Consider the following 21,940-nt stretch of genomic DNA (forward strand, 5'->3'; position numbering starts at 1 on the left):
CCCTCTGTTCCCTCATGTTTGTTTGTGAGTAATTGTTTATTCTATTGTGGTCTGTATTTGTGGCCTTGTATTTATACAATGTGTATTGTGATCTTATTGAGTAAATTGCTTTCATTACTCATATCTAATGTCCTGCGCCTGACCATCTCACCAGCTACATACAGACGTTTTACAATTTGATTAATTGTTCAGCAGTCGTATGGCTTGGGGGTAGAAGCTGTAAAGGAGTCTTTTGGTCCGAGACTTGGTGCTCCGGTAGAGAACAGTCTATGACTTCGGTGACCCCGAGTCTTTGACAATGTTTTGGGCTTTCCTCTGACACCGCATAGTATATAATATACAGTTGAAGTCGGAAGTTTACATGCACCTTAGCCAAATACACTTAAACTCAGTTTTTCACAATACCTGACAATTAATCTGTCACATCCTGACCAGCAGAGGGAGCAATTGGATTAGTTTTGGTCAGGATGTGGCAGGGTTTTTGTGTGTGTGTGTGAATGGTTGTTGGTGATTAGGACTCCCAATTGAAGGCAGGTGTGTTGAGTTGCCTTTGATTGGGAGTCCTATATAGGAGTGTGTTTTTCTTTGGGGTTGTGGGTAATTGTTTCTTGTTTAGTGTGGTTGCACCTGACAGGACTGTTGGCTGTCAGTTTCCTTGTTTTTTTCTTGTATAGTGTTCGTTCTGATTAAATTGAAGGATGAATACTAACTCTGCTGCATTTTGGTCCATTTCTGAAGACAGCTGTGACAGAATTACCCACCAAACCAGGACCAAGCAGCAGAGGAACGAGGAGGAAGGATGGAGGTGGGCAGAGCTAAGGAGGAGCGTTTCCAGGGCTATGGAGGAGTTTAGTAAACTCGAGAGGCAGCCGCAATAAAAAATTTTGGGGGGGGCACAAGGGCTGTTTGGTGGGGCGAGATGGGAGCCCCAGGCCAGCTCCCCGTACCCTTGTAGGGCAGGGACAGACTGGACAGGTCCCGTGCTTTGGGGTTGGGGCTGTGGTGAGGCCTGGGATTTTCAGGCCGGTAGGCACAGTACCAGCGCCCCGCATGTGCCAGGGCGAGGTGAGCATTGAGCCGGAAGGGGTGATGCCAACCCTGCGCTCAAGACCGCCAGTGCGCCTCTACGGTCCGGTGTTTCCCGCTATACGCACTAGCATGGAGAGGCGTGTCTCCAGGCTGGCACGTCCGGTACCAGCCCCACGCATCAGGCGTCTAGTGTGTCAGCCCAGCCTCGCTAGTCAAGAGTCACCAGAGCCGTCCGCCAGTCAAGAGTCGCCAGAGCCGCCCGCTAGTCATGAGCTGCCAGAGCCGCCCGCTAGTCATGAGCTGACAGAGCCGCCCGCTAGTCATGAGCTGCCAGAGCCGCCCGCTAGTCAGGAGCTGCCAGAGTGGCCCGCTAGTCAGGAGCTGCCAGAGTGGCCCGCTAGTCAGGAGCTGCCAGAGTGGCCCGACTGCCCGGAGCTGCCAGAGTGGCCCGACTGCCCGGAGCTGCCAGAGTGTCCCGACTGCCCGGAGCTGCCAGAGTGTCCCGACTGCCCGGAGCTGCCAGAGTGTCCCGACTGCCCGGAGCTGCCAGAGTGGGACGACTGCCCGGAGCTGCCAGAGTGGCCCGACTGCCCTCCGGCCCAGCCCGAGTGGCCCGACTGCCCTCCGGCCCAGCCCGAGTGGCCCGCCTGTCCTCCGGCCCAGCCCGAGTGGCCCGCCTGTCCGGCGCAGCTATCGGCGCCACCGAAGTGGGCGACGCCGAAGGTGGAGCGAGGTCCACGTCCTGCACCTGAGCCACCTCCAGGATAGGTGGGTTGGGGAGGGAGGGTGTAGCACAGTGCCGTCGTTGACGGCAGCCACCCTCCTTTCCCTCCCTTATTGTTTAGGGGTTATTGTTTATTGGTTGTGTTGGGGTATTGGGGATTTTTGTTGTGTTTTCTTTTTGTAAGGTGCATTACGGGGTCTGCACCTTGATGGGGGGTACTGTCACATCCTGACCAGCAGAGGGAGCAATTGGATTAGTTTTGGTCAGGATGTGGCAGGGTTTTTGGGTGTGTGTGTGAATGGTTGTTGGTGATTAGGACTCCCAATTGAAGGCAGATGTGTTGAGTTGCCTTTGATTGGGAGTCCTATATAGGAGTGTGTGTTTTTCTTTGGGGTTGTGGGTAATTGTTTCTTGTTTAGTGTGGTTGCACCGGACAGGACTGTTGGCTGTCAGTTTCCTTGTTTTTTTCTTGTATAGTGTTCGTTCTGATTAAATTGAAGGATGAATACTAACTCTGCTGCATTTTGGTCCATTTCTGAAGACAGCTGTGACATAATCCAAGTAAAAATGTCCTTTCTTAGGTCAGTTTGGATCACCACTATATTTTAAGAATGTGAAATGTCAGAATAATAGTAGAGAAAATGATTTATTTCAGCTTTGATTTCTTTCATCACATTCCCAGTGGGTCAGAAGTTTACATACACTCAATTAGTTTTGCCTTTAAAATGTTTAACATAGATCCAAAGTTGTGGGTAGACTTCCACAAGCTTCCGACAATAAGTTGGGTGAATTCACAAGCTTCCCACAATAAATTGGGTGAATTTTGGCCCATTCCTCCTGACAGAACTAGTGTAACTGAGTCAGGTTTGAAGGCCTCCTTGCTCGCACATGCTTTTTCAGTTCTGGCCACACATTTTCTATAGGATTGAGGTCAGGGCTTTGCGATGGCCACTCCAATACCTTGACTTTGTTGTCCTTAAGCGATTTTGCCACAACTTTAGAAGTATGCTTGGGGTCATTGTCCATTTGGAAGACCCATTTGCGACCAAGCTTTAACTTCCTGACTGATGTCGTGAGATGTTGCTTCAATATATCCAAATAATTTTCCGGCCTCATGATGCTATCTATTTTGTGAAGTGCACCAGTCCCTCCTGCAGCAAAGCACCCCCACAACATGATGCTGCCACCCCCGTGCTTCACGGTTGGGATGGTGTTCTTCGACTTGCAAGCCTCCCTCTTTTTCCTCCAAACATAACGATGGTCATTATGGCCAAACAGTTCTATTTTTGTTTCATCAGACCAGAGGACATTTCTTAAAAAGGTACGATCTTTGTCCCCATGTGAAGTTGCAAACCGTAGTCTGGCTTTTTTTATGGCAGTTTTAGAGCAGTGGCTTCTTCCTTGCTGAGCGGCCTTTCAGGATATGTCGGTATAGGACTTGTTTTACTGTGGATACTTTTGCACCTGTTTCCTCCAGCATCTTCACAAGATCCTTTGCTGTTGTTCTGGGATTGATTTGCACCTTTCGCACCAAAGTACGTTCATCTCTAGGAGACAGAACGCGTCTCCTTCCTTATGACGGTTGTGTGGTCCCATGGTGTTTATACTTGCGTACTATTGTTTGTACAGATTAACGTGGTACCTTCAGGCGCTTGGAAATTGCCCCAAGGATGAACCAGACTTGTGGAGGTCTACAATTTTTTTCTGAGGTCTTGGCTGATTTCTTTTGATTTTCCCATGATGTCAAGCAAAGAGGCACTGAGTTAGGTAGGCCTTGAAATACATTCACAGCTACACCTCCTATTTACTCAAATGATGTTAATTAACCTATCAGATGCTTTTAAAGCCATGACATAATTTTCTGGAATTGTTCAAGCTGTTTAAAGGCACAGTCAACTTAGTGTATGTAAACTTCTGACCCACTGGAATTGTGATACAGTGAGTTATAAGTGAAATAATCTGTCTGTAAACAATTGTTGGAAAAATTACTTGTGTCATGCACAAAGTAGATGTCCTAACCGACTTGCCAAAACTATAGTTTGTTGACAAGAAATTTGTGGAGTGGTTGAAAAACGTCTTTTAATGACTCCAACCTAAGTGTATGTAAACTTCCAACTTCAACTGTTTACTTGTATCTGTACAGGGTGAATACTGAATTATTATAGGCAAAGAGGTTTTATTGTCTTCTCAGGAATTCTGTCATATCTACATTAGTCTCATCCCCCACACAAGCTCTTAGATGCTGTGACATCCTGCTGAGATTGGTCCTGGGAGTGTTTAGGTAACTGTAAACTTGGTATTGTTTTATTGGTCAATGGTGGTTGGTTTTGGGTTGAAAGGTTACACCTTCAGATGTTATAAATGGAATGCAATGCCTTTGTTCTGTCTCTTATCCTGTATCCAGTCCATGGAGGAAGGTTGTATGATCAATTCTAATTTCCTAGACTTCATGGCCTCTGGGCTAATAGGAATTTCTTTGTTCATGCTTTGTCTTCTTAGTTAACCTTAGGATCTATATGCCTAGAAGTGTGCTTTGTAATGCTTCTTAATGCCTTGTAATGTAATATTTATACATTGTATGTGAATCTATTCATTGTACAATGTTAATTAAATATTTGCCTTTGATATAGACAATTCTCAGACCAATTCTTGCTAGTCTACGTCAACTCATTGACTTATGCTTAGCTGTCTATTTTAATGATCTTTGTGCAGTCAGATAAACATTTTAATAGGCTAGATGCTTAGTCTTATTATGACTTGCATGTGAGGTATGTATGTATGTATGTATGTATGTATGTATGTATGTATGTATGTATGTATGTATGTATGTATGTATGTATGTATGTATGTATGTATGTATGTATGTATGTATGTATGTATGTATGTATGTATGTATGTATGTATGTATGTATGTATGTATGTATGTATGTATGTATGTATGTAAACTCAGTAAAAAAAGAAATGTCCTCTCACTGACAACTGCATTTATTTTCAGCAAACTTAACATGTGTAAATATGTGTATGAAAATAACAAGATTCAACAACTGAGACATAAACTGAACAAGTTCCACAGACATGTGACAAACAGAAATGGAATATTGTGTCCCTGAACAAAGGGGGGACCAAAATCAAAAGTAACAGTCAGTATCTGGTGTGGCCACCAGCTGCATTAAGTACTGCAGTGCATCTCCTCCTCATGGACTGCACCAGATTTGCCAGTTCTTGCTGTGAGATGTTACCCCACTCTTCCACCAAGGCACCTGCGAGTTCCAGCACATTTCTGGGGGGAATGGCCCTAGCCCTCACCCTCCGATCCAACAGGTCCCAGATGTGATCAATGGGATTGAGATCCAGGCTCTTCGCTGGCCATGACAGAACACTGACATTCCTGTCTTGCAGGAAATCACGCACTGAACGAGCAGTATGGCTGGTGGCCTTGTCATGCTGGAGGGTCACGTCAGGATGAGCCTGCAGGAAGGGTACCACATGAGGGAGGAGGATGTCATCCCTGTAACGCACAGCGTTGAGATTGCCTGCAATGACAACAAGCTCAGTCCGATGTTGCTGTGACACACTGCCCTAGACCATGACAGACCCTCCACCTCCAAATAGATCCCGCTCCAGAGTAAAGGCCTCGGTGTAACGCTCATTCGATCGCCGATAAATCCGACCATAAAACCTGGTGAGACAAAACCGCGACTCGTCAGTGAAGAGCACTTTTTGCCAGTCCTGTCTGGTCCAGCGACGGTGGGTTTGTGACCATAGGTGACGTTGTTGCCGGATATGTCTGGTGAGGACCTGACTTACAACAGGCCTACAAGTCCTCAGTCCAGCCTCTCTCAGCCTATTGCGGACAGTCTGAGCACTGATGGAGGAATTGTGCGTTCCTGGTGTAACTTGGGCAGTTGTTTTTGCAATCCTGTACCTGTCCTGCAGGTGTGATGTTCGGCTGTACCGATCCTGTGCAGGTGTTGTTACATGGGTCAAACATTTCGGGTAGCCACCCACAAGCTTCCCACAATAAGTTGGGTGAATTTTGGCCCATTCCTCCTGACAGAGCTGGTGTAACTGAGTCAGGTTTGTAGGCCTCCATGCTCGCACATGCTTTTTCAGGGGGTGTCAAGAGCAATAGAGACTTTAATAAGCGCAATAGAGACAGGTAGCTGGTGGGATAATGATGTAGCTGGTGGGGATAATGATGTAGATGGTGGGGATAATGTTGTATGCGGTGGGGATAATGATGATATGGTGGGGAGAATGATGTAGGTGGTGGGATAATGATGTAGCTGGTGGGGATAATGATGTAGCCGGTGGGATAATGATGTAGCTGGTGGGGATAATGATGTAGCGGGTGGGATAATGATGTAGCTGATGGGGATAATGATTTAGAAGGTGGGGATAATGATGTAGCTGGTGGGATAATGATTTAGAAGGTGGGGATAATGATGTAGCTGGTGGGGATAATGATGCAGCGGGCGGGATAATGATGCAGACCATGGAGATAATGCTGTAACTGGTGGGATAATGATTTAGCTGGTGGGATAATGATGTAGATGGTGGGATAATGATGTAACTGGTGGGATAATGATTTAGCTGGTGGGATAATGATGTAACTGGTGGGGGTAATGATGTAGCTGTTGGGGATAATGATGTAGCTGGTGGGGGTAATGACGAAGCTGGTGGGGATAATGATGTAGACAGTGGAGACAATGATGTAGATGGTGGGGGTAATGATGACAAGAGAGAGAAAGATCTTGTTCACAGATGATTCATGTCTCATGTTTACATACACATTCTGGTAAAATAATTCATTATAACCAATCAGTTATTGAAATTAAGTTATGCCACGTTGTTAACGACAATAACACTAATAACGTATCATCCTTAATTAGATTCAACTCATAAAATGGAATATCTGCAATCAAGAAGTTGTTTGCATCAGCCACACGTCCACTCAATCTCTGTCTTGTGTGTATTTGAAGAATCTTAAAATCTCACAAAATATGTCCACTCAGTCTCGTCTTCACGGATTAAGCGTGAAAAGTATGCTTATGGGTATCAATACAAATTGGGAAAAGAAATGATACTTCCACTCTTTTCATGCATGGTATTCATGTTTCTTTGGAATTGACAGAAACAAGCACCATAATGCATCATATTGTATCAGGTTGTGACTAACGGCCATAACTTATTTCAGTTCTAAATAAGAAAGATACCCATTGATTACCACTTTATTTATTTCTAAATAACAGCTCCATTAAGGATCTAGAGGACTGCCATATCTCTTACATCATGTTATCTAGCAGAGGAAGGAACAAAAATAACATTTCCTGGGATTTCCTGCCTTCATTTGATATTGTTTATATCTCTAAAAGAACCAATTCAGTGTGTTAAAGTTAAACCTTCCCATCCTATCATGGCTTCACCGTCTGGGCCCTGCAGCAGCGCTGACCTTTTAACACATTGCATGCCTGTGCATAGATATTGGAGTTACAACCTTTGACCTAAATGAAAAGTGCTCGCAAAACCAACAGCAGCGCTTGGTGAACTGTGCGCCTCAGAGGTGAATTTCATCACACAGGATTACCTTACCTTAATTTATCCGTTCCGGCTTTGTATCTGGAGACTCGGGCCATCAACAAGGGTAGGGACACTGCATCCAGCCAGCGCTTCTCATACTTTGGTTCATTAGCCGAGGGTGAGGAAGGCGAGGATGGAGCCTACATGGTACAAGTGAAGAAGACAGTGATGGTTTCCTCTCAATCATAGGCTAGGTCACTTTGATCATTGTACATTCAAAGTGCATTCGTAAACAATAATGTCCTACTTTCAGTTCCTTTTGCACTCGAAAGGATGATATCCTTGTTACTTCCTAGATACTGTATGCTATTAATTATTGGTGATCATTATGGTCACCTAGCGAGCACACCTTTTACTTACTGTGTCCTGGGATTTCACAATGGCATTTCTCTACAAGTCAATCGCAGCACCTGGCACATATTCTTGCACAAATTATTTGCTATTCCTCCCCTCTGAGCAAATCAAAGGCTATAACCAATTATGTCTACTTTCCAGAGCAAACGATTCCCCCTTTGTCAGTTCTTGTAGAGAGCAATTAGAGACCAATGCTTAATAATTACACTTGACTTTCAAGTTGTGCTGCGCAAGGGAGTGGTAAAGATTACAAGAAATGGAATACTATCTGCACGTCAACACGGATTAGAGTGACGAGGTGTCAGTTTTCACCAAGGACCTGGGAAACAAGATGCTAAGCTGCCACTCTTGTCCTTCGTATCATTCACTCTTCCAAAGCTCGTGATATTTCTGAGACGACAAATAGACCGAAGTGTAATTATTTAGAGGCATGTAAATGAATCCATAGGAAGCTGTCCTGGGGGCAATGAAAGGAAAACACTGTCAATCATTTCAATGTCAACGCCACATACAGGAGATGACAAGCTTAGAGAATTATAATCACCTGCAGGCAAGCAAACAAGAATGCTAGAGGAAGGCAAAATAGTGGGGAAATATTGTCTGGGTTAAGCATTGTGTGTTAACTATGCAATTACAGGACACTATGTTTTCCCACTAGCGGCTGTCCCCATAGGAGAACCCTATTGGGTTCCAGGTAGAACCCTTTTGGGATCCAGGAAGAATTCTCTGTGGAAAGGGTTCTACATGGAACCCAAAAGAGTACTACCTGGGCTCTTCAAAGGGTTCTCCTATCGGGACAGCCAAAGAACCCTTTTAGGTTAAAGATAGCACCTAACTTTCTAAGATCGTACCTCCTTAAGTCGCAGAGAGAATCAGGTGAAAAAAGGCCAGTCAACCATGGTTTCCAGTGTTTAGTCTATATGATTTCCAGTATTAGTCTACATGGTTTCCAGAATTTAGTCTACATGGTTTCCAGTATTTAGTCTACATGGTTTCCAGTATTTAGTCTACATGGTTTCCAGTATTTAGTCAACCATGGTTTCCAGTAGTTAGTCTGCATGGTTTCCAGTATTTAGTCTACATGGTTTCCAGTATTTAGTCAACCATGGTTTCCAGTATTTAGTCTACATGGTTTGCAGTATTTAGTCTACATGGTTTCCAGTATTTAGTCAACCATCGTCTCCAGTGTTTAGTCTACATGGTTTCCAGTGTTTAGTCTACATGGTTTCCAGTATTTAGTCTACATGGTTTCCAGTATTTAGTCTACATGATTTCCAGTATTTAGTCTACATGGTTTCTGGTTTCCAGTGTTTAGTCTACGTGGTTTCCAGTATTTAGTCTACATGGTCACCAGTATTTAGTCTACATGGTTTCCAATATTTAGTCTACATGGTTTCCAGTATTTAGTCTACATGGTTTCCAGTATTTAGTCAACCATGGTTTCCAGTATTTAGTCAACCATGGTCTCCAGTGTTTAGTCTACATGGTTTCCAGTATTTAGTCTACATGGTTTCCAGTATTTAGTCTACATGATTTCCAGTATTTAGTCTACATGGTTTCTGGTTTCCAGTGTTTAGTCTACATGGTTTCCAGTATTTAGTCTACATGGTTTCCAGTATTTAGTCTACATGGTTTCCAGTATTTAGTCAACCATGGTTTCCAGTATTTAGTCAACCATATTCTCCAGTGTTTAGTCTACATGGTTTCCAGTATTTAGTCTACATGGTTTCCAGTATTTAGTCTACATGATTTCCAGTATTTAGTCTACATGGTTTCTGGTTTCCAGTGTTTAGTCTACATGGTTTCAAGTATTTAGTCTACATGGTTTCCAGTATTTAGTCTACATGGTTTCCAGTATTTAGTCAACCATGGTCTCCAGTGTTTAGTCTACATGGTTTCCAGTATTTAGTCTACATGGTTTCCAGTATTTAGTCTATATGATTTCCAGTATTTAGTCTACATGGTTTCCAGTATTTAGTCTACATGGTTTCCAGTATTTAGTCAACCATGGTCTCCAGTGTTTAGTCTACATGGTTTCCAGTATTTAGTCTACATGGTTTCCAGTATTTAGTCTACATGGTCACCAGTATTTAGTCTACATGGTTTCCAGTATTTAGTCAACCATGGTCTCCAGTGTTTAGTCTACATGGTTTCCAGTGTTTAGTCTACATGGTTTCCAGTATTTAGTCTACATGGTTTCCAGTATTTAGTCTACATGGTTTCCAGTATTTAGTCAACCATGGTCTCCAGTGTTTAGTCTACATGGTTTCCAGTATTTAGTCTACATGGTTTCCAGTATTTAGTCTATATGATTTCCAGTATTTAGTCTACATGGTTTCCAGTATTTAGTCTACATGGTTTCCAGTATTTAGTCAACCATGGTCTCCAGTGTTTAGTCTACATGGTTTCCAGTATTTAGTCTACATGGTTTCCAGTATTTAGTCTACATGGTCACCAGTATTTAGTCTACATGGTTTCCAGTATTTAGTCAACCATGGTCTCCAGTGTTTAGTCTACATGGTTTCCAGTGTTTAGTCTACATGGTTTCCAGTATTTAGTCTACATGGTTTCCAGTATTTAGTCTACATGATTTCCAGTATTTAGTCTACATGGTTTCTGGTTTCCAGTGTTTAGTCTACATGGTTTCCAGCATTTAGTCTACATGGTCACCAGTATTTAGTCTACATGGTTTCCAATATTTAGTCTACATGGTTTCCAGTATTTAGTCTACATGGTTTCCAGTATTTAGTCAACCATGGTTTCCAGTATTTAGTCAACCATGGTCTCCAGTGTTTAGTCTACATGGTTTCCAGTATTTAGTCTACATGGTTTCCAGTATTTAGTCTACATGATTTCCAGTATTTAGTCTACATGGTTTCTGGTTTCCAGTGTTTAGTCTACATGGTTTCCAGTATTTAGTCTACATGGTTTCCAGTATTTAGTCTACATGGTTTCCAGTATTTAGTCAACCATGGTTTCCAGTATTTAGTCAACCATGGTCTCCAGTGTTTAGTCTACATGGTTTCCAGTATTTAGTCTACATGGTTTCCAGTATTTAGTCTACATGATTTCCAGTATTTAGTCTACATGGTTTCTGGTTTCCAGTGTTTAGTCTACATGGTTTCCAGTATTTAGTCTACATGGTTTCCAGTATTTAGTCTACATGGTTTCCAGTATTTAGTCTACATGGTTTCCAGTATTTAGTCTATATGATTTCCAGTATTTAGTCTACATGGTTTCCAGTATTTAGTCTACATGGTTTCCAGTATTTAGTCAACCATGGTCTGCAGTGTTTAGTCTACATGGTTTCCAGTATTTAGTCTACATGGTTTCCAGTATTTAGTCTACATGATTTCCAGTATTTAGTCTACATGGTTTCTGGTTTCCAGTGTTTAGTCTACATGGTTTCCAGTATTTAGTCTACATGGTCACCAGTATTTAGTCTACATGGTTTCCAATATTTAGTCTACATGGTTTCCAGTATTTAGTCTACATGGTTTCCAGTATTTAGTCAACCATGGTTTCCAGTATTTAGTCAACCATGGTCTCCAGTGTTTAGTCTACATGGTTTCCAGTATTTAGTCTACATGGTTTCCAGTATTTAGTCTACATGATTTCCAGTATTTAGTCTACATGGTTTCTGGTTTCCAGTGTTTAGTCTACATGGTTTCCAGTATTTAGTCTACATGGTTTCCAGTATTTAGTCTACATGGTTTCCAGTATTTAGTCAACCATGGTTTCCAGTATTTAGTCAACCATGGTCTCCAGTGTTTAGTCTACATGGTTTCCAATATTTAGTCTACATGGTTTCCAGTATTTAGTCTACATGATTTCCAGTATTTAGTCTACATGGTTTCTGGTTTCCAGTGTTTAGTCTACATGCTTTCCAGTATTTAGTCTACATGGTTTCCAGTATTTAGTCTACATGGTTTCCAGTATTTAGTCAACCATGGTCTCCAGTGTTTAGTCTACATGGTTTCCAGTATTTAGTCTACATGATTTCCAGTGTTTAGTCTACATGGTTTCTGGTTTCCAGTGTTTAGTCTACATGGTTTCCAGTATTTAGTCTACATGGTTTCCAGTATTTAGTCTACATGGTTTCCAGTATTTAGTCAACCATGGTCTCCAGTGTTTAGTCTACATGGTTTCCAGTATTTAGTCTACATGGTTTCCAGTATTTAGTCTATATGATTTCCAGTATTTAGTCTACATGGTTTCCGGTTTCCAGTGTTTAGTCTACATGGTTTCCAGTATTTAGTCTACATGGTTTCCATTATTTAGTCTACATGGTTTCCAGTATTTAGTCTACATGATTTCCAGTATTTAGTCTACATGGTTTCTGGTCTCCAGTGTTTAGTCTACATGGTTTCCAGTATTTAGTCTACATGGTTTCCAGTATTTAGTCTACATGGTTTCCAGTATTTAGTCAACTATGGTTTCCAGTATTTAGTCTACATGGTTTCCAGTATTTAGTCTACATGGTTTCCGGTTTCCAGTATTTAGTCTACATGGTTTCCAGTATTTAGTCTACATGGTTTCCAGTATTTAGTCAACCTGTCACATTCTGACCTGTAAAGGTGTTATTTGTTAGTGTTTAGTTTGGTCAGGACATGGCAGGGGGTATTTGTTTTATGTGGTTAGGGGTGGTTGTGTGTATGTGTCCATGTAGAGAGGGGTATTTGATTTATTAGTCCAGGTTTTTGGTTATTGTTCTATGTTAGTTTATTTCTATGTTCTGTCTAGTCATTTGTATTTCTATGTTTAGTTAATTGGTGTTGGGGCCTTCAGTTGGAGGCAGCTGTCTATCGTTGCCTCTGATTGAAGGTCCTATAATTAGGGGTGTGTTTGTATTGTGGATTGTGGGTAGTTGTATTCTGTTTTGTGTTTGTCACCTGACAGAACTGTTAGTGTCATTTCTGTTAATTGTATAAGTGTTTATTTTGTTTCTCCTTCTTATATATTAAAAAGAGAAGATGAGTATACACTTCCCTGTTGCGTCTTGGTCCTCCACACACGACAATCGTTACAGAACTACCCACCACAACCGGACCAAGCAATAGAAGAGGGAGCAGCCAAGGAAGCAGGAGGACTACAGGGAATCGTGGTCATGGGAGGAAATCCTGGCGCGAGAAGGTTCGTGGCGAAGGAACGGTGAGGACCGGGAGAAGTACGTTGGGACGAGGCTAGCAAGGAGGCCTGAGAGGCAGCCCCAATAAAAAAAATTGGGGGGGGCACACGGGGTGGGTGGCTGGGCAAAGGATGCCTCTGAAGCCAACACGTCGTGCTTATTATGGGGAGCACATGGAGTGGAGAGCGCCTATGTACGAAGAGGTACGCAAGATCTCGCCCATGCGCACGTACAGTCCGGTGCGTGTGATCTCAGCCCCAAGCAAAGGCCGTGCTAGAGTGAGCATCCAGTCTGGAAGGAGGATGCCAGCCCAATACGTCTAGCCACCGGTACGCCTCCGAAGTCCAGGCTACAGGACACCTCCTCTACGCACGGCGACCATCAGGCCCCTGCATAGCCCAGTCCGCCCTGTACCAGCACCCCGAAAGTACAGGGCTACTACTGCCATCCAGCCAGGACGGGTTGTGCAGGAGGTGAGCTCGAGACTTTCAGTACTCCCCCAAGGCCCGGTGTATCCTACTCCTGCTCTTCATAGAAGCCCACAGGTGCGTGTCTCCAGTCTGGCTCCTCCGAAGCCAGCACCGTGCACCAGGCTTCCAGAGTGGCAGCCTAGTCCAGCTCGACCTATCCCTGCTCCCCGCACAAGCCTACAGGTGCGTGTCTCTAGTCTGACTCCCCCGAAGCCAGCACCACGCACCAGGCTCCCAGTGCGGCAGCCCAGCCCAACTCGTCCTACTCTTGCCCCTAGCACTAGCCCTGAGGTACGTGGGCCTAGTCCGGCGTCCCCTACGCCAGCTCCACGTACTAGGCCTTCAGTGCATGCGCCTCGCCCAGAGTGCCCAGCGACAGCGTCTCACCCAGAGTGCCCAGCAACAGCGCCTAACCCAGAGTGCCTGACGACAGTGCCTCAGCCCGAGTGTCCCGAGAGAGAAGTGTCCCACAGTCCACGGCCAGAGTTGCCCTCCAGTCCGACGCAGCCAGAGTCGCCCTACAGTCCAGTGCAACCAGAGTCGCCCGTAGCGAGGATCCCAAGTCCGAGGTTGACAAAGAGGGACCTCGCCCCAGAGACTGCAAAGAAGAGGAGAGAGCAAGTGGCGGAGCAAGGGATACATCCCGCTCCAGAGCAACCTCCGTAGGGACTAGTATGCGGGAAGGTGGGAGCGTTGCAGAGGCATCGTCGGTGACGGTGACCGCCCTCCCTTCCCTCCCATATAAACTGGGAATTTTTTTGTTTTGGGGTTTATTTTTGTATTTTATTTTTGTTAGGTGCTTCCGGGGTTTGCACCTTTGGGGGTGGGTACTACTGTCACGTTCTGACCTGTAAAGGTGTTATTTGTTAGTGTTTAGTTTGGTCAGGACGTGGCAGGGGGTATTTGTTTTATGTGGTTCAGGGTGGTTGTGTGTACGTGTCCATGTAGAGAGGGGTATTTGATTTATTAGTCCAGGGTTTTGGTTATTGTTCTATGTTTATTTCTATGTTCTGTCTAGTCATTTGTATTTCTATGTTTAGTTCATTGGTGTTGGCCTTCAGTTGGAGGCAGCTGTCTATCGTTGCCTCTAATTGAAGGTCCTATAATTAGGGGTGTGTTTGTATTGTGGGTAGTTGTATTCTGTTTTGTGTTTGTCACCTGACAGAACTGTTAGTGTCGTTTCTGTTAATTGTATAAGTGTTTATTTTGTTTCTCCTACTTATATATTAAAAAGAGAAGATGAGTATACACTTCCCTGTTGCGTCTTGGTCCTCCACACACGACACTCGTTACACAACCAAGGTTTCCGGTATTTGGTTAACCATGGTTTCCGGTATTTGGTTAACCATGGTTTCCGGTATTTGGTTAACCATGGTTTCCGGTAAGTCCACAGCTGATCTATTATGAGAATCCAGCCAGCTGATCCATGATGTCACATTAAGTCAAACCTGACTTGTTTATGCATAGGTAAGCATGTGTCAGAGTATATTCTCCCACAGTTGAAAAGAACACATGAATGCCATGACAGTATAGTTAATGCAGTGATTATGCAGTGATACTGCAGCGAATGCAGTGACCATGTTAATACAGTGATTATGCAGTGATACTGCAGCGACTACAGTGACCTTGTGGTTAATACAGTGATAATGCAGTGATTATGCAGTGAGTATACAGTGATATTGCAGTGAATACAGTGACCATGTTGTTAATACAGTGATACTGCAGTGAATACAGTGATAATGCAGTGATAATGCAGTCCACAGAGCTCAGTGCTTCAGGATAGATATTCACTAGCTGTTCTGGAAGATAACAATAGACTGAACAGACACAGGGCTAGATTTCCTCTGAAAAGGGGCCTTCTGACGTCCTTCCTGTTCATCCTAAATATTTCATGTTCAAAGACTATAAGGGAATTAAGTCTTTTGAGAATAGAATACGCTGCACTCATTCATAATAAAGCTTATTGTCAGTCAGGTACCAATACTAGAGATTGCAAAACACAATTGGAGTGTGCTTTTGGTTTCCGTCAGGTGTGAATGTATAGATAGCCTTTGCAAGAAGGTCCATTTGCATGACAGGAAATGTGCATGCTGGCAAAATATTCTGCAGTGTTTTTAGACCAGGAACATTCAAATCACTGTGAAGAATGTAGAATGGGAAACCACTCACAATATAACTGCAAGACAAGGAACAATTGTCCAGTATAATATTTTTGTAGCATGAGCTTACAGTCTCGGTTTCAATAGTACACTCAGTTTCCCCTATTGCCAGAGGTTCAAGATGTTGTTCAGGGAGACAGGTCTCATGAGAGTGATGTTACTATGAAATGGCATCGCTACAGCATGTAGGCTACCTATCCGCTCTGCGATTCCATTTGAGGGGTCACAAGAGTATCCTGCACTTTAAACTAGTCCCTGTCATATCCACTAATACTACAGAATCTGGGAGCTGTTATGAACATGGGTTACAGTACTTCAGGGCTGACGAAGGCAACGTCACTTTTCCATGCTAAGAACACTCTGATTGGATTCCATCTACATCATTGGTTCACTGCCAAGTGAGTATGGTTGTAGCAATGCTTTAATCTGGCTACGGGGTGACTGTAGGAATACTTACACCTGTCAACTTCCATCCTCACCTCCTCCCTCAGTCTAAACCAGATATCAAATGCTCAAACCGGGTATTGGGAGCTTTCTCAAATTGTCAGTTTGTATTAGTGTGACGTTAATGCATGCTACTGGAATCACAAGCACATTTAATGGAAGAAAAACAATGCAATTGCATAAAGGTTTACTTACTGTGTTGCTAGAATTACCATTTAAATGTAAACCACTGTCAAATAGTGGTGAAGATACTCTGCTACTTTGATCAGCGGGTGGTACAGGAGAGCCTGAAAACCATGGGAGCAAATGTTATATTGTTGAAACATGAAATACTTAATGTGCTCAGCCTCAGCCGCAGAATCAGTCTGTCTAAGAATCAGCCTGAGAATCAGCCTGAAAATCAGCCTCAGTCTCAGAATCAGCCTGAGAATTAGCCTCAGTCTCAGAATCGGCCTGAGAATCAGCCTCAGAATCAGCCTGAGAATCAGCCTGAGAATCAGGCTCAAAATCATCCTTAGGCTCTACCTCAGAATCACCTTTATAGGCCAGGTTCAGGTAGAGTACATGAACAGAATGTGATTTAATGCTGCCACAGTAAACAGAATAAACAGACAGAATATTGAATATACAGTGAGGGAAAAAAGTATTTGATCCCCTGCTGATTTTGTACGTTTGCCCACTGACAAAGAAATGATCAGTCTATAATTTTAATGGTAGGTTTATTTGAACAGTGAGAGACAGAATAACAACAACAAAAATCCAGAAAAACGAATGTCAAAAATGTTATAAATTGATTTGCATTTTAATGAGGGAAATAAGTATTTGACCCCCTCTCAATCAGAAAGATTTCTGGCTCCCAGGTGTCTTTTATACAGGTAACGATCTGAGATTAGGAGCACACTCTTAAAGGGAGTGCTCCTAATCTCAGCTTGTTACCTGTATAAAAGACATCTGTCCACAGAAGCAATCAATCAATCAGATTCCAAATTCTCCACCATGGCCAAGACCAAAGAGCTCTCCAAGGATGTCAGGGACAAGATTGTAGACCTACACATTGCTGGAATGGGCTACAAGAACATTGCCAAGCAGCTTGGTGAGAAGGTGACAACAGTTGGTGCGATTATTCGCAAATGGAAGAAACACAAAATAACTGTCAATCTCCCTCGGCCTGGGGCTCCATGCAAGATCTCACCTCATGGAGTTGCAATGATCATGAGAACGGTGAGGAATGAGCCCAGAACTACACGGGAGGATCTTGTCAATGATCTCAAGGCAGCTGGGACCATAGTCACCAAGAAAACAACTGGTAACACACTACGCCGTGAAGGACTGAAATCCTGCAGTGCCCGCAAGGTCCCCCTGCTCAAGAAGGCACATATACATGCCCGTCTGAAGTTTGCCAATGAACATCTGAATGATTCAGAGGACAACTGGGTGAAAGTGTTGTGGTCAGATGAGACCGAAATGGAGCTCTTTGGCAACAACTCAACTCGCAGTGTTTTGAGGAGGAGGAATGCTGCCTATGACCCCAAGAACACCATCCCCACCGTCAAACATGGAGGTGGAAACATTATGCTTCGGGGGTGTTTTTCTGCTAAGGGGACAGGACAACTTCACAGCATCAAAGGGACGATGGACAGGGCCGTGTACCGTCAAATCTTGGGTGAGAACCTCCTTCCCTCAGCCAGGGCATTGAAAATGGTTCGTGAATGGGTATTCCAGCATGACAATGACCCAAAACACACGGCCAAGGCAACAAAGGAGTGGCTCAAGAAGAAGCACTATAAGGTCCTGGAGTGGCCTAGCCAGTCTCCAGACCTTAATCCCATAGAAAATCTGTGGAGGGAGCTGAAGGTTCGAGTTGCCAAACGTCAGCCTCAAAACCTTAATGACTTGGAGAAGATCTGCAAAGAGGAGTGGGACAAAATCCCTCCTGAGATGTGTGCAAACCTGGTGGCCAACTAGAAGGAGCATCTGACCTCTGTGATTGCCAACAAGGGTTTTGCCACCAAGTACTAAGTGATGTTTTGCAGAGGGGTCAAATACTTATTTCCCTCATTAAAATGCTAATCATTTTGTAACATTTTTTACATGCGTTTTTATGGATTTTTTGTTGTTATTCTGTCTCTCACTGTTCAAATAAACCTACCATTAAAATTATAGACTGATCATTTCTTTGTCAGTGGGCAAACGTACAAAATCAGCAGGGGATCAAATACTTTTTTCTCTCACTGTATATAGACAGAATATATAGACAAAAAATATAGATATATAGAATATATATATATATATAGAATGTATGGATGATAAACATTGTATACAGTATAGAGACAGCATTGTTCCCTCAATCCAAAAGTTTACAAAAAAACACACGAGCAGTGACCAAACACCATGACTGCCTCTCTGGGCACCACAGGTATCATAACACCGTGGCTGACTCTCTGGGCACCACAGGTATCATAACACCTTGGCTGCCTCTCTGGGCACCACAGGTATCATAACACCGTGGCTGACTCTCTGGGAACCACAGGTATCATAACACCGTGGCTGACTCTCTGGGCACCACAGGTATCATAACACCGTGGCTGACTCTCTGGGCACCACAGGTATCATAACACCTTGGCTGCCTCTCTGGGCACCACAGGTATCATAACACCGTGGCTGACTCTCTGGGCACCACAGGTATCATAACACCGTGGCTGACTCTCTGGGCACCACAGGTATCATAACACCGTGGCTGACTCTCTGGGCACCACAGGTATCATAACACCTTGGCTGCCTCTCTGGGCACCACAGGTATCATAACACCTTGGCTGCCTCTCTGGGCACCACAGGTATCATAACACCGTGGCTGACTCTCTGGGCACCACAGGTATCATAACACCTTGGCTGCCTCTCTGGGCACCACAGGTATCATAACACCTTGGCTGCCTCTCTGGGCACCACAGGTATCATAACACCGTGGCTGACTCTCTGGGCACCACAGGTATCTTAACACCGTGGCTGACTCTCTGGGCACCACAGGTATCATAACACCGTGACTGCCTCTCTGGACACCAGTCAGTAGAGAATCTAAAGAGGGCCTAGTATGTGTCTAGCCTGGGATCTGGACCATGTGGTTCATTAGCATAGCTAAGAATACAACTAGGTCTAATTGAGCTCTTTTTCCACTCTCTCATTCAACCAATCAGCATAAAGCTCTACTTCTTCATTGTTGACTCATCAAGCCGACAACTTCAAAGGTCCATTTCCTGACTCAATCAGGTTGCTAGGATTCTGGACATCAAAGCTATTGGATGCCAATAGTTTTTTTGATCACATTGTCAAAAACAGACAAAAAAATAAAAACATTCAATGTAAGAGCAGATGACAGCAGCCTGTTGCATGACTTTTCCCTACACTGTGTCTTCTTGCATGCTGTTGGTCAAGCAGGGAGGCCAACAGAGACAAACGCAGGTGTTTGATGTGACATTAGCTTCGGTACTGAAGCCCCAGCTACTGTTCTAGCCAATCTTCTGAAGAATACAGCAAACCTCAGTTAGAGGTTAATAAAACTGTTTTACTTTTTAATTAACTAGGCAAGTCAGTTAAGAACAAATTCGTATTTACAATGACGACCTACACCGGCCAAACCTGGGCCAATTGTGCGCCACCCTATGGGACTCCCAATCACGGGCAGTTGTGATACAGCCTGGATTTGAACCAGGGTATCTGTAGTGATGCCTCTAGCACTGAGATGCAGTGCCTTAGACCGCTGAGTCACTCGGGAGCCCAGTAAGACAAAGGAGGCCTCATGAAGAATGGGTTGAGTCAAGAATGGACAGACGACAGTCAAACAACTGACAGGCTTCACTTGAGCTTCCCTCTCCATTTTTTGAATGCGTAGTTAGAGTACAGAATACGACATGAAACATGTAATGGTAATGGTCCATCCACTCAAAACTCTTACCCAATGGGAGCTTTAGAAAAGACGGAACTTCCCTGAGGAACCGAACAGTGATGGTGACTTCCTCCCCGGCAGTCCGCAGGAGATGAACCTGCCAGAGGAGAGAGGGAGGGAGGGTGGGAGGGAGAGAGAGAGAGAGAGAGAGAGAGAGAGAGAGAAAGAGAGAGAGAGAGAAAGAGAGAGAGAGAGAGAGAGAGAGAGAGAGAGAGAGAGAGAGAGAGAGGGAGGATGAGAGAGAGTGAGAAAGGGAGGATGAGAGAGTGAGAAAGGGAGGATGAGAGAGAGAGAGAAAGGGAGGATGAGAGAGAGAGGATGAGAGCTTGTCATCTCAAATGAATAAAATAGCAAGCCAAAAGTACATGTAGCTGTACAGCACTTAAGCACACGCAACGCACCACTTGAGCAAAATACAGAATATGCAATCAGCAGTTAAGCCCTGTCTGAATTGATGTCACTTCAGTAATCACATACAATACCATAACTTCAAATATAGCCATGCATTTGCCTGGTGAGAAGCTAGCAAAATACAAGCCAATAATATAAAGTAATTACCCTCTCAATGTCTGAGATCACACAAACCCATTATCTGATTTCTAGAAGGTATCTGCACTTGATATGGCACAGACAGAGCCAAGTCAAGAAATAAGGTATTTCTTTTTAGCAGTAGGCCTACAATTATACAAATGTTCATGCTTATTTTTCAGATTTGTATCCAAATGAAAGCCTTTCCTTTCCAACTACCCTCAGCTTTATTGTCAACAATATATTCTACTTCTTCCCAAAAACATCAGTCATTTGCCCTTGTTGCTATAGCCGGTGACTATTGAGACAGCTTGGCTTTATACGCTTTACATTTTCCCGAAGTGAATTGCTCATGATGTCTCTGACATTCTGGAGGTGAATAGAAGAGAACAGCTGTTTGGAGCTACATAGAGAGAGACAGAGAGAGAGAGCGAGAGAGAGCGAGAGAGAGAGAGAGAGAGAGAGAGAGAGAGAGAGAGAGAGGAGAGACAGAGAGAGAGAGAGAGAGAGAGAGAGAGAGAGAGAGCGAAAGAGCGTGAGAGGGAGAGAATCGCTGATAGCTCTCCTAAACTCAGAGACTCAAGTTCTGTGCAGCTTTTGTCTAATGAATATACTCCATATCGATTTGTCACAGTCAGGACGAGAAAACAAGACAAACTAAATTAGTCTCCTGTATGACATGACAGAGCTCCGTTCGCTTGACAAAGCATGTCTCAGCTTTTGGCAATCACAGGGAATGATTTTGCTTTCAAATCTGGGAAAAGATTACGTGACAATGTCTGTGCAGCAGCTAATTAAATTATACTCACAACTTCTTCATGACTACAATGTTCGACATTAATGCCATTGATCTAAACAGAGTAAAGGAGAACGTATGAAGCACAGTTAGTAAACAACATCCTCATTTAAAAGTGTCATTGTAAATATTGTTCGGCAATTCTACACCATGTGTTGAATCTGATGAGAGAACATACATAGAGCAGAAAAGTTAAGCAAATAAATATACACTTTTGTTTATCGGTTGGATCTATGATCAAATTCAAGTTCAAGTATTTTGTAGCAGTGTCAAATAGCATCTTTTGAAATTACAACTCACACTCCAATGGAAGAGGGCAGCTCAATTAAAATTCAAAGAGCATATCTCTCTGTCTCTCACCTCTGACCTCAGGCAGCTTTGACAGATAAAAGTTAAGAGCCAGTGTACTAACCTGTAACATAGCGTCCCCAACGAATAGCTTCCCAGTTTGATCTGCTGCAGGCGGCAATCGTTGAATGTCAAAGGTTAATGAAAACATTAGAAAATAATTACTAATTCCCATTCATGATGGAAATAGCAATCAATGTTCCTGTCTGCTTAATCTCCACTGACACCATAGAGCTAGAAGGAACACAGGAAACCATGAAATATGGAACTAATAAGTCATTTGCAGCAGCAATTTACAAAACAATGAAACTTCTTAACTGATGAAAAGATTTCCATGGCTCTCTGAAGAAGGATGTTAAAACTTTCCTCTCTGGTTTATTAAAGACATGTTCTTCTCTGGTTTATTAAAGACATGTTCTTCTCTGGGTTATTAGAGGCAG

The 21,940-nt window shown here is 43.5% G+C and overlaps 1 protein-coding gene across 1 annotated transcript in view; it reads right to left on the bottom strand.

The window, feature by feature from the left end:
* sntg2 (syntrophin, gamma 2) overlaps window positions 1-21,940 on the bottom strand; it is a 376,324-nt gene that overhangs the window by 28,068 nt on the left and 326,316 nt on the right. Inside the window, exons 5-9 of the mRNA XM_014211539.3 lie at window positions 21,565-21,608; window positions 21,166-21,207; window positions 19,838-19,925; window positions 16,084-16,175; window positions 7,346-7,473 (exon numbers count right to left, since the gene is read on the bottom strand). Of these exons, the coding sequence (XP_014067014.2) occupies window positions 7,346-7,473; window positions 16,084-16,175; window positions 19,838-19,925; window positions 21,166-21,207; window positions 21,565-21,608 (394 nt within the window). The remainder of the gene's footprint in view (window positions 1-7,345; window positions 7,474-16,083; window positions 16,176-19,837; window positions 19,926-21,165; window positions 21,208-21,564; window positions 21,609-21,940) is intronic.

Source organism: Salmo salar, chromosome 09 (genome assembly GCF_965601325.2).
Source record: "Salmo salar chromosome 09, fSalSal1, whole genome shotgun sequence".
Classification (NCBI taxonomy): Eukaryota; Metazoa; Chordata; class Actinopteri; order Salmoniformes; family Salmonidae; genus Salmo; species Salmo salar.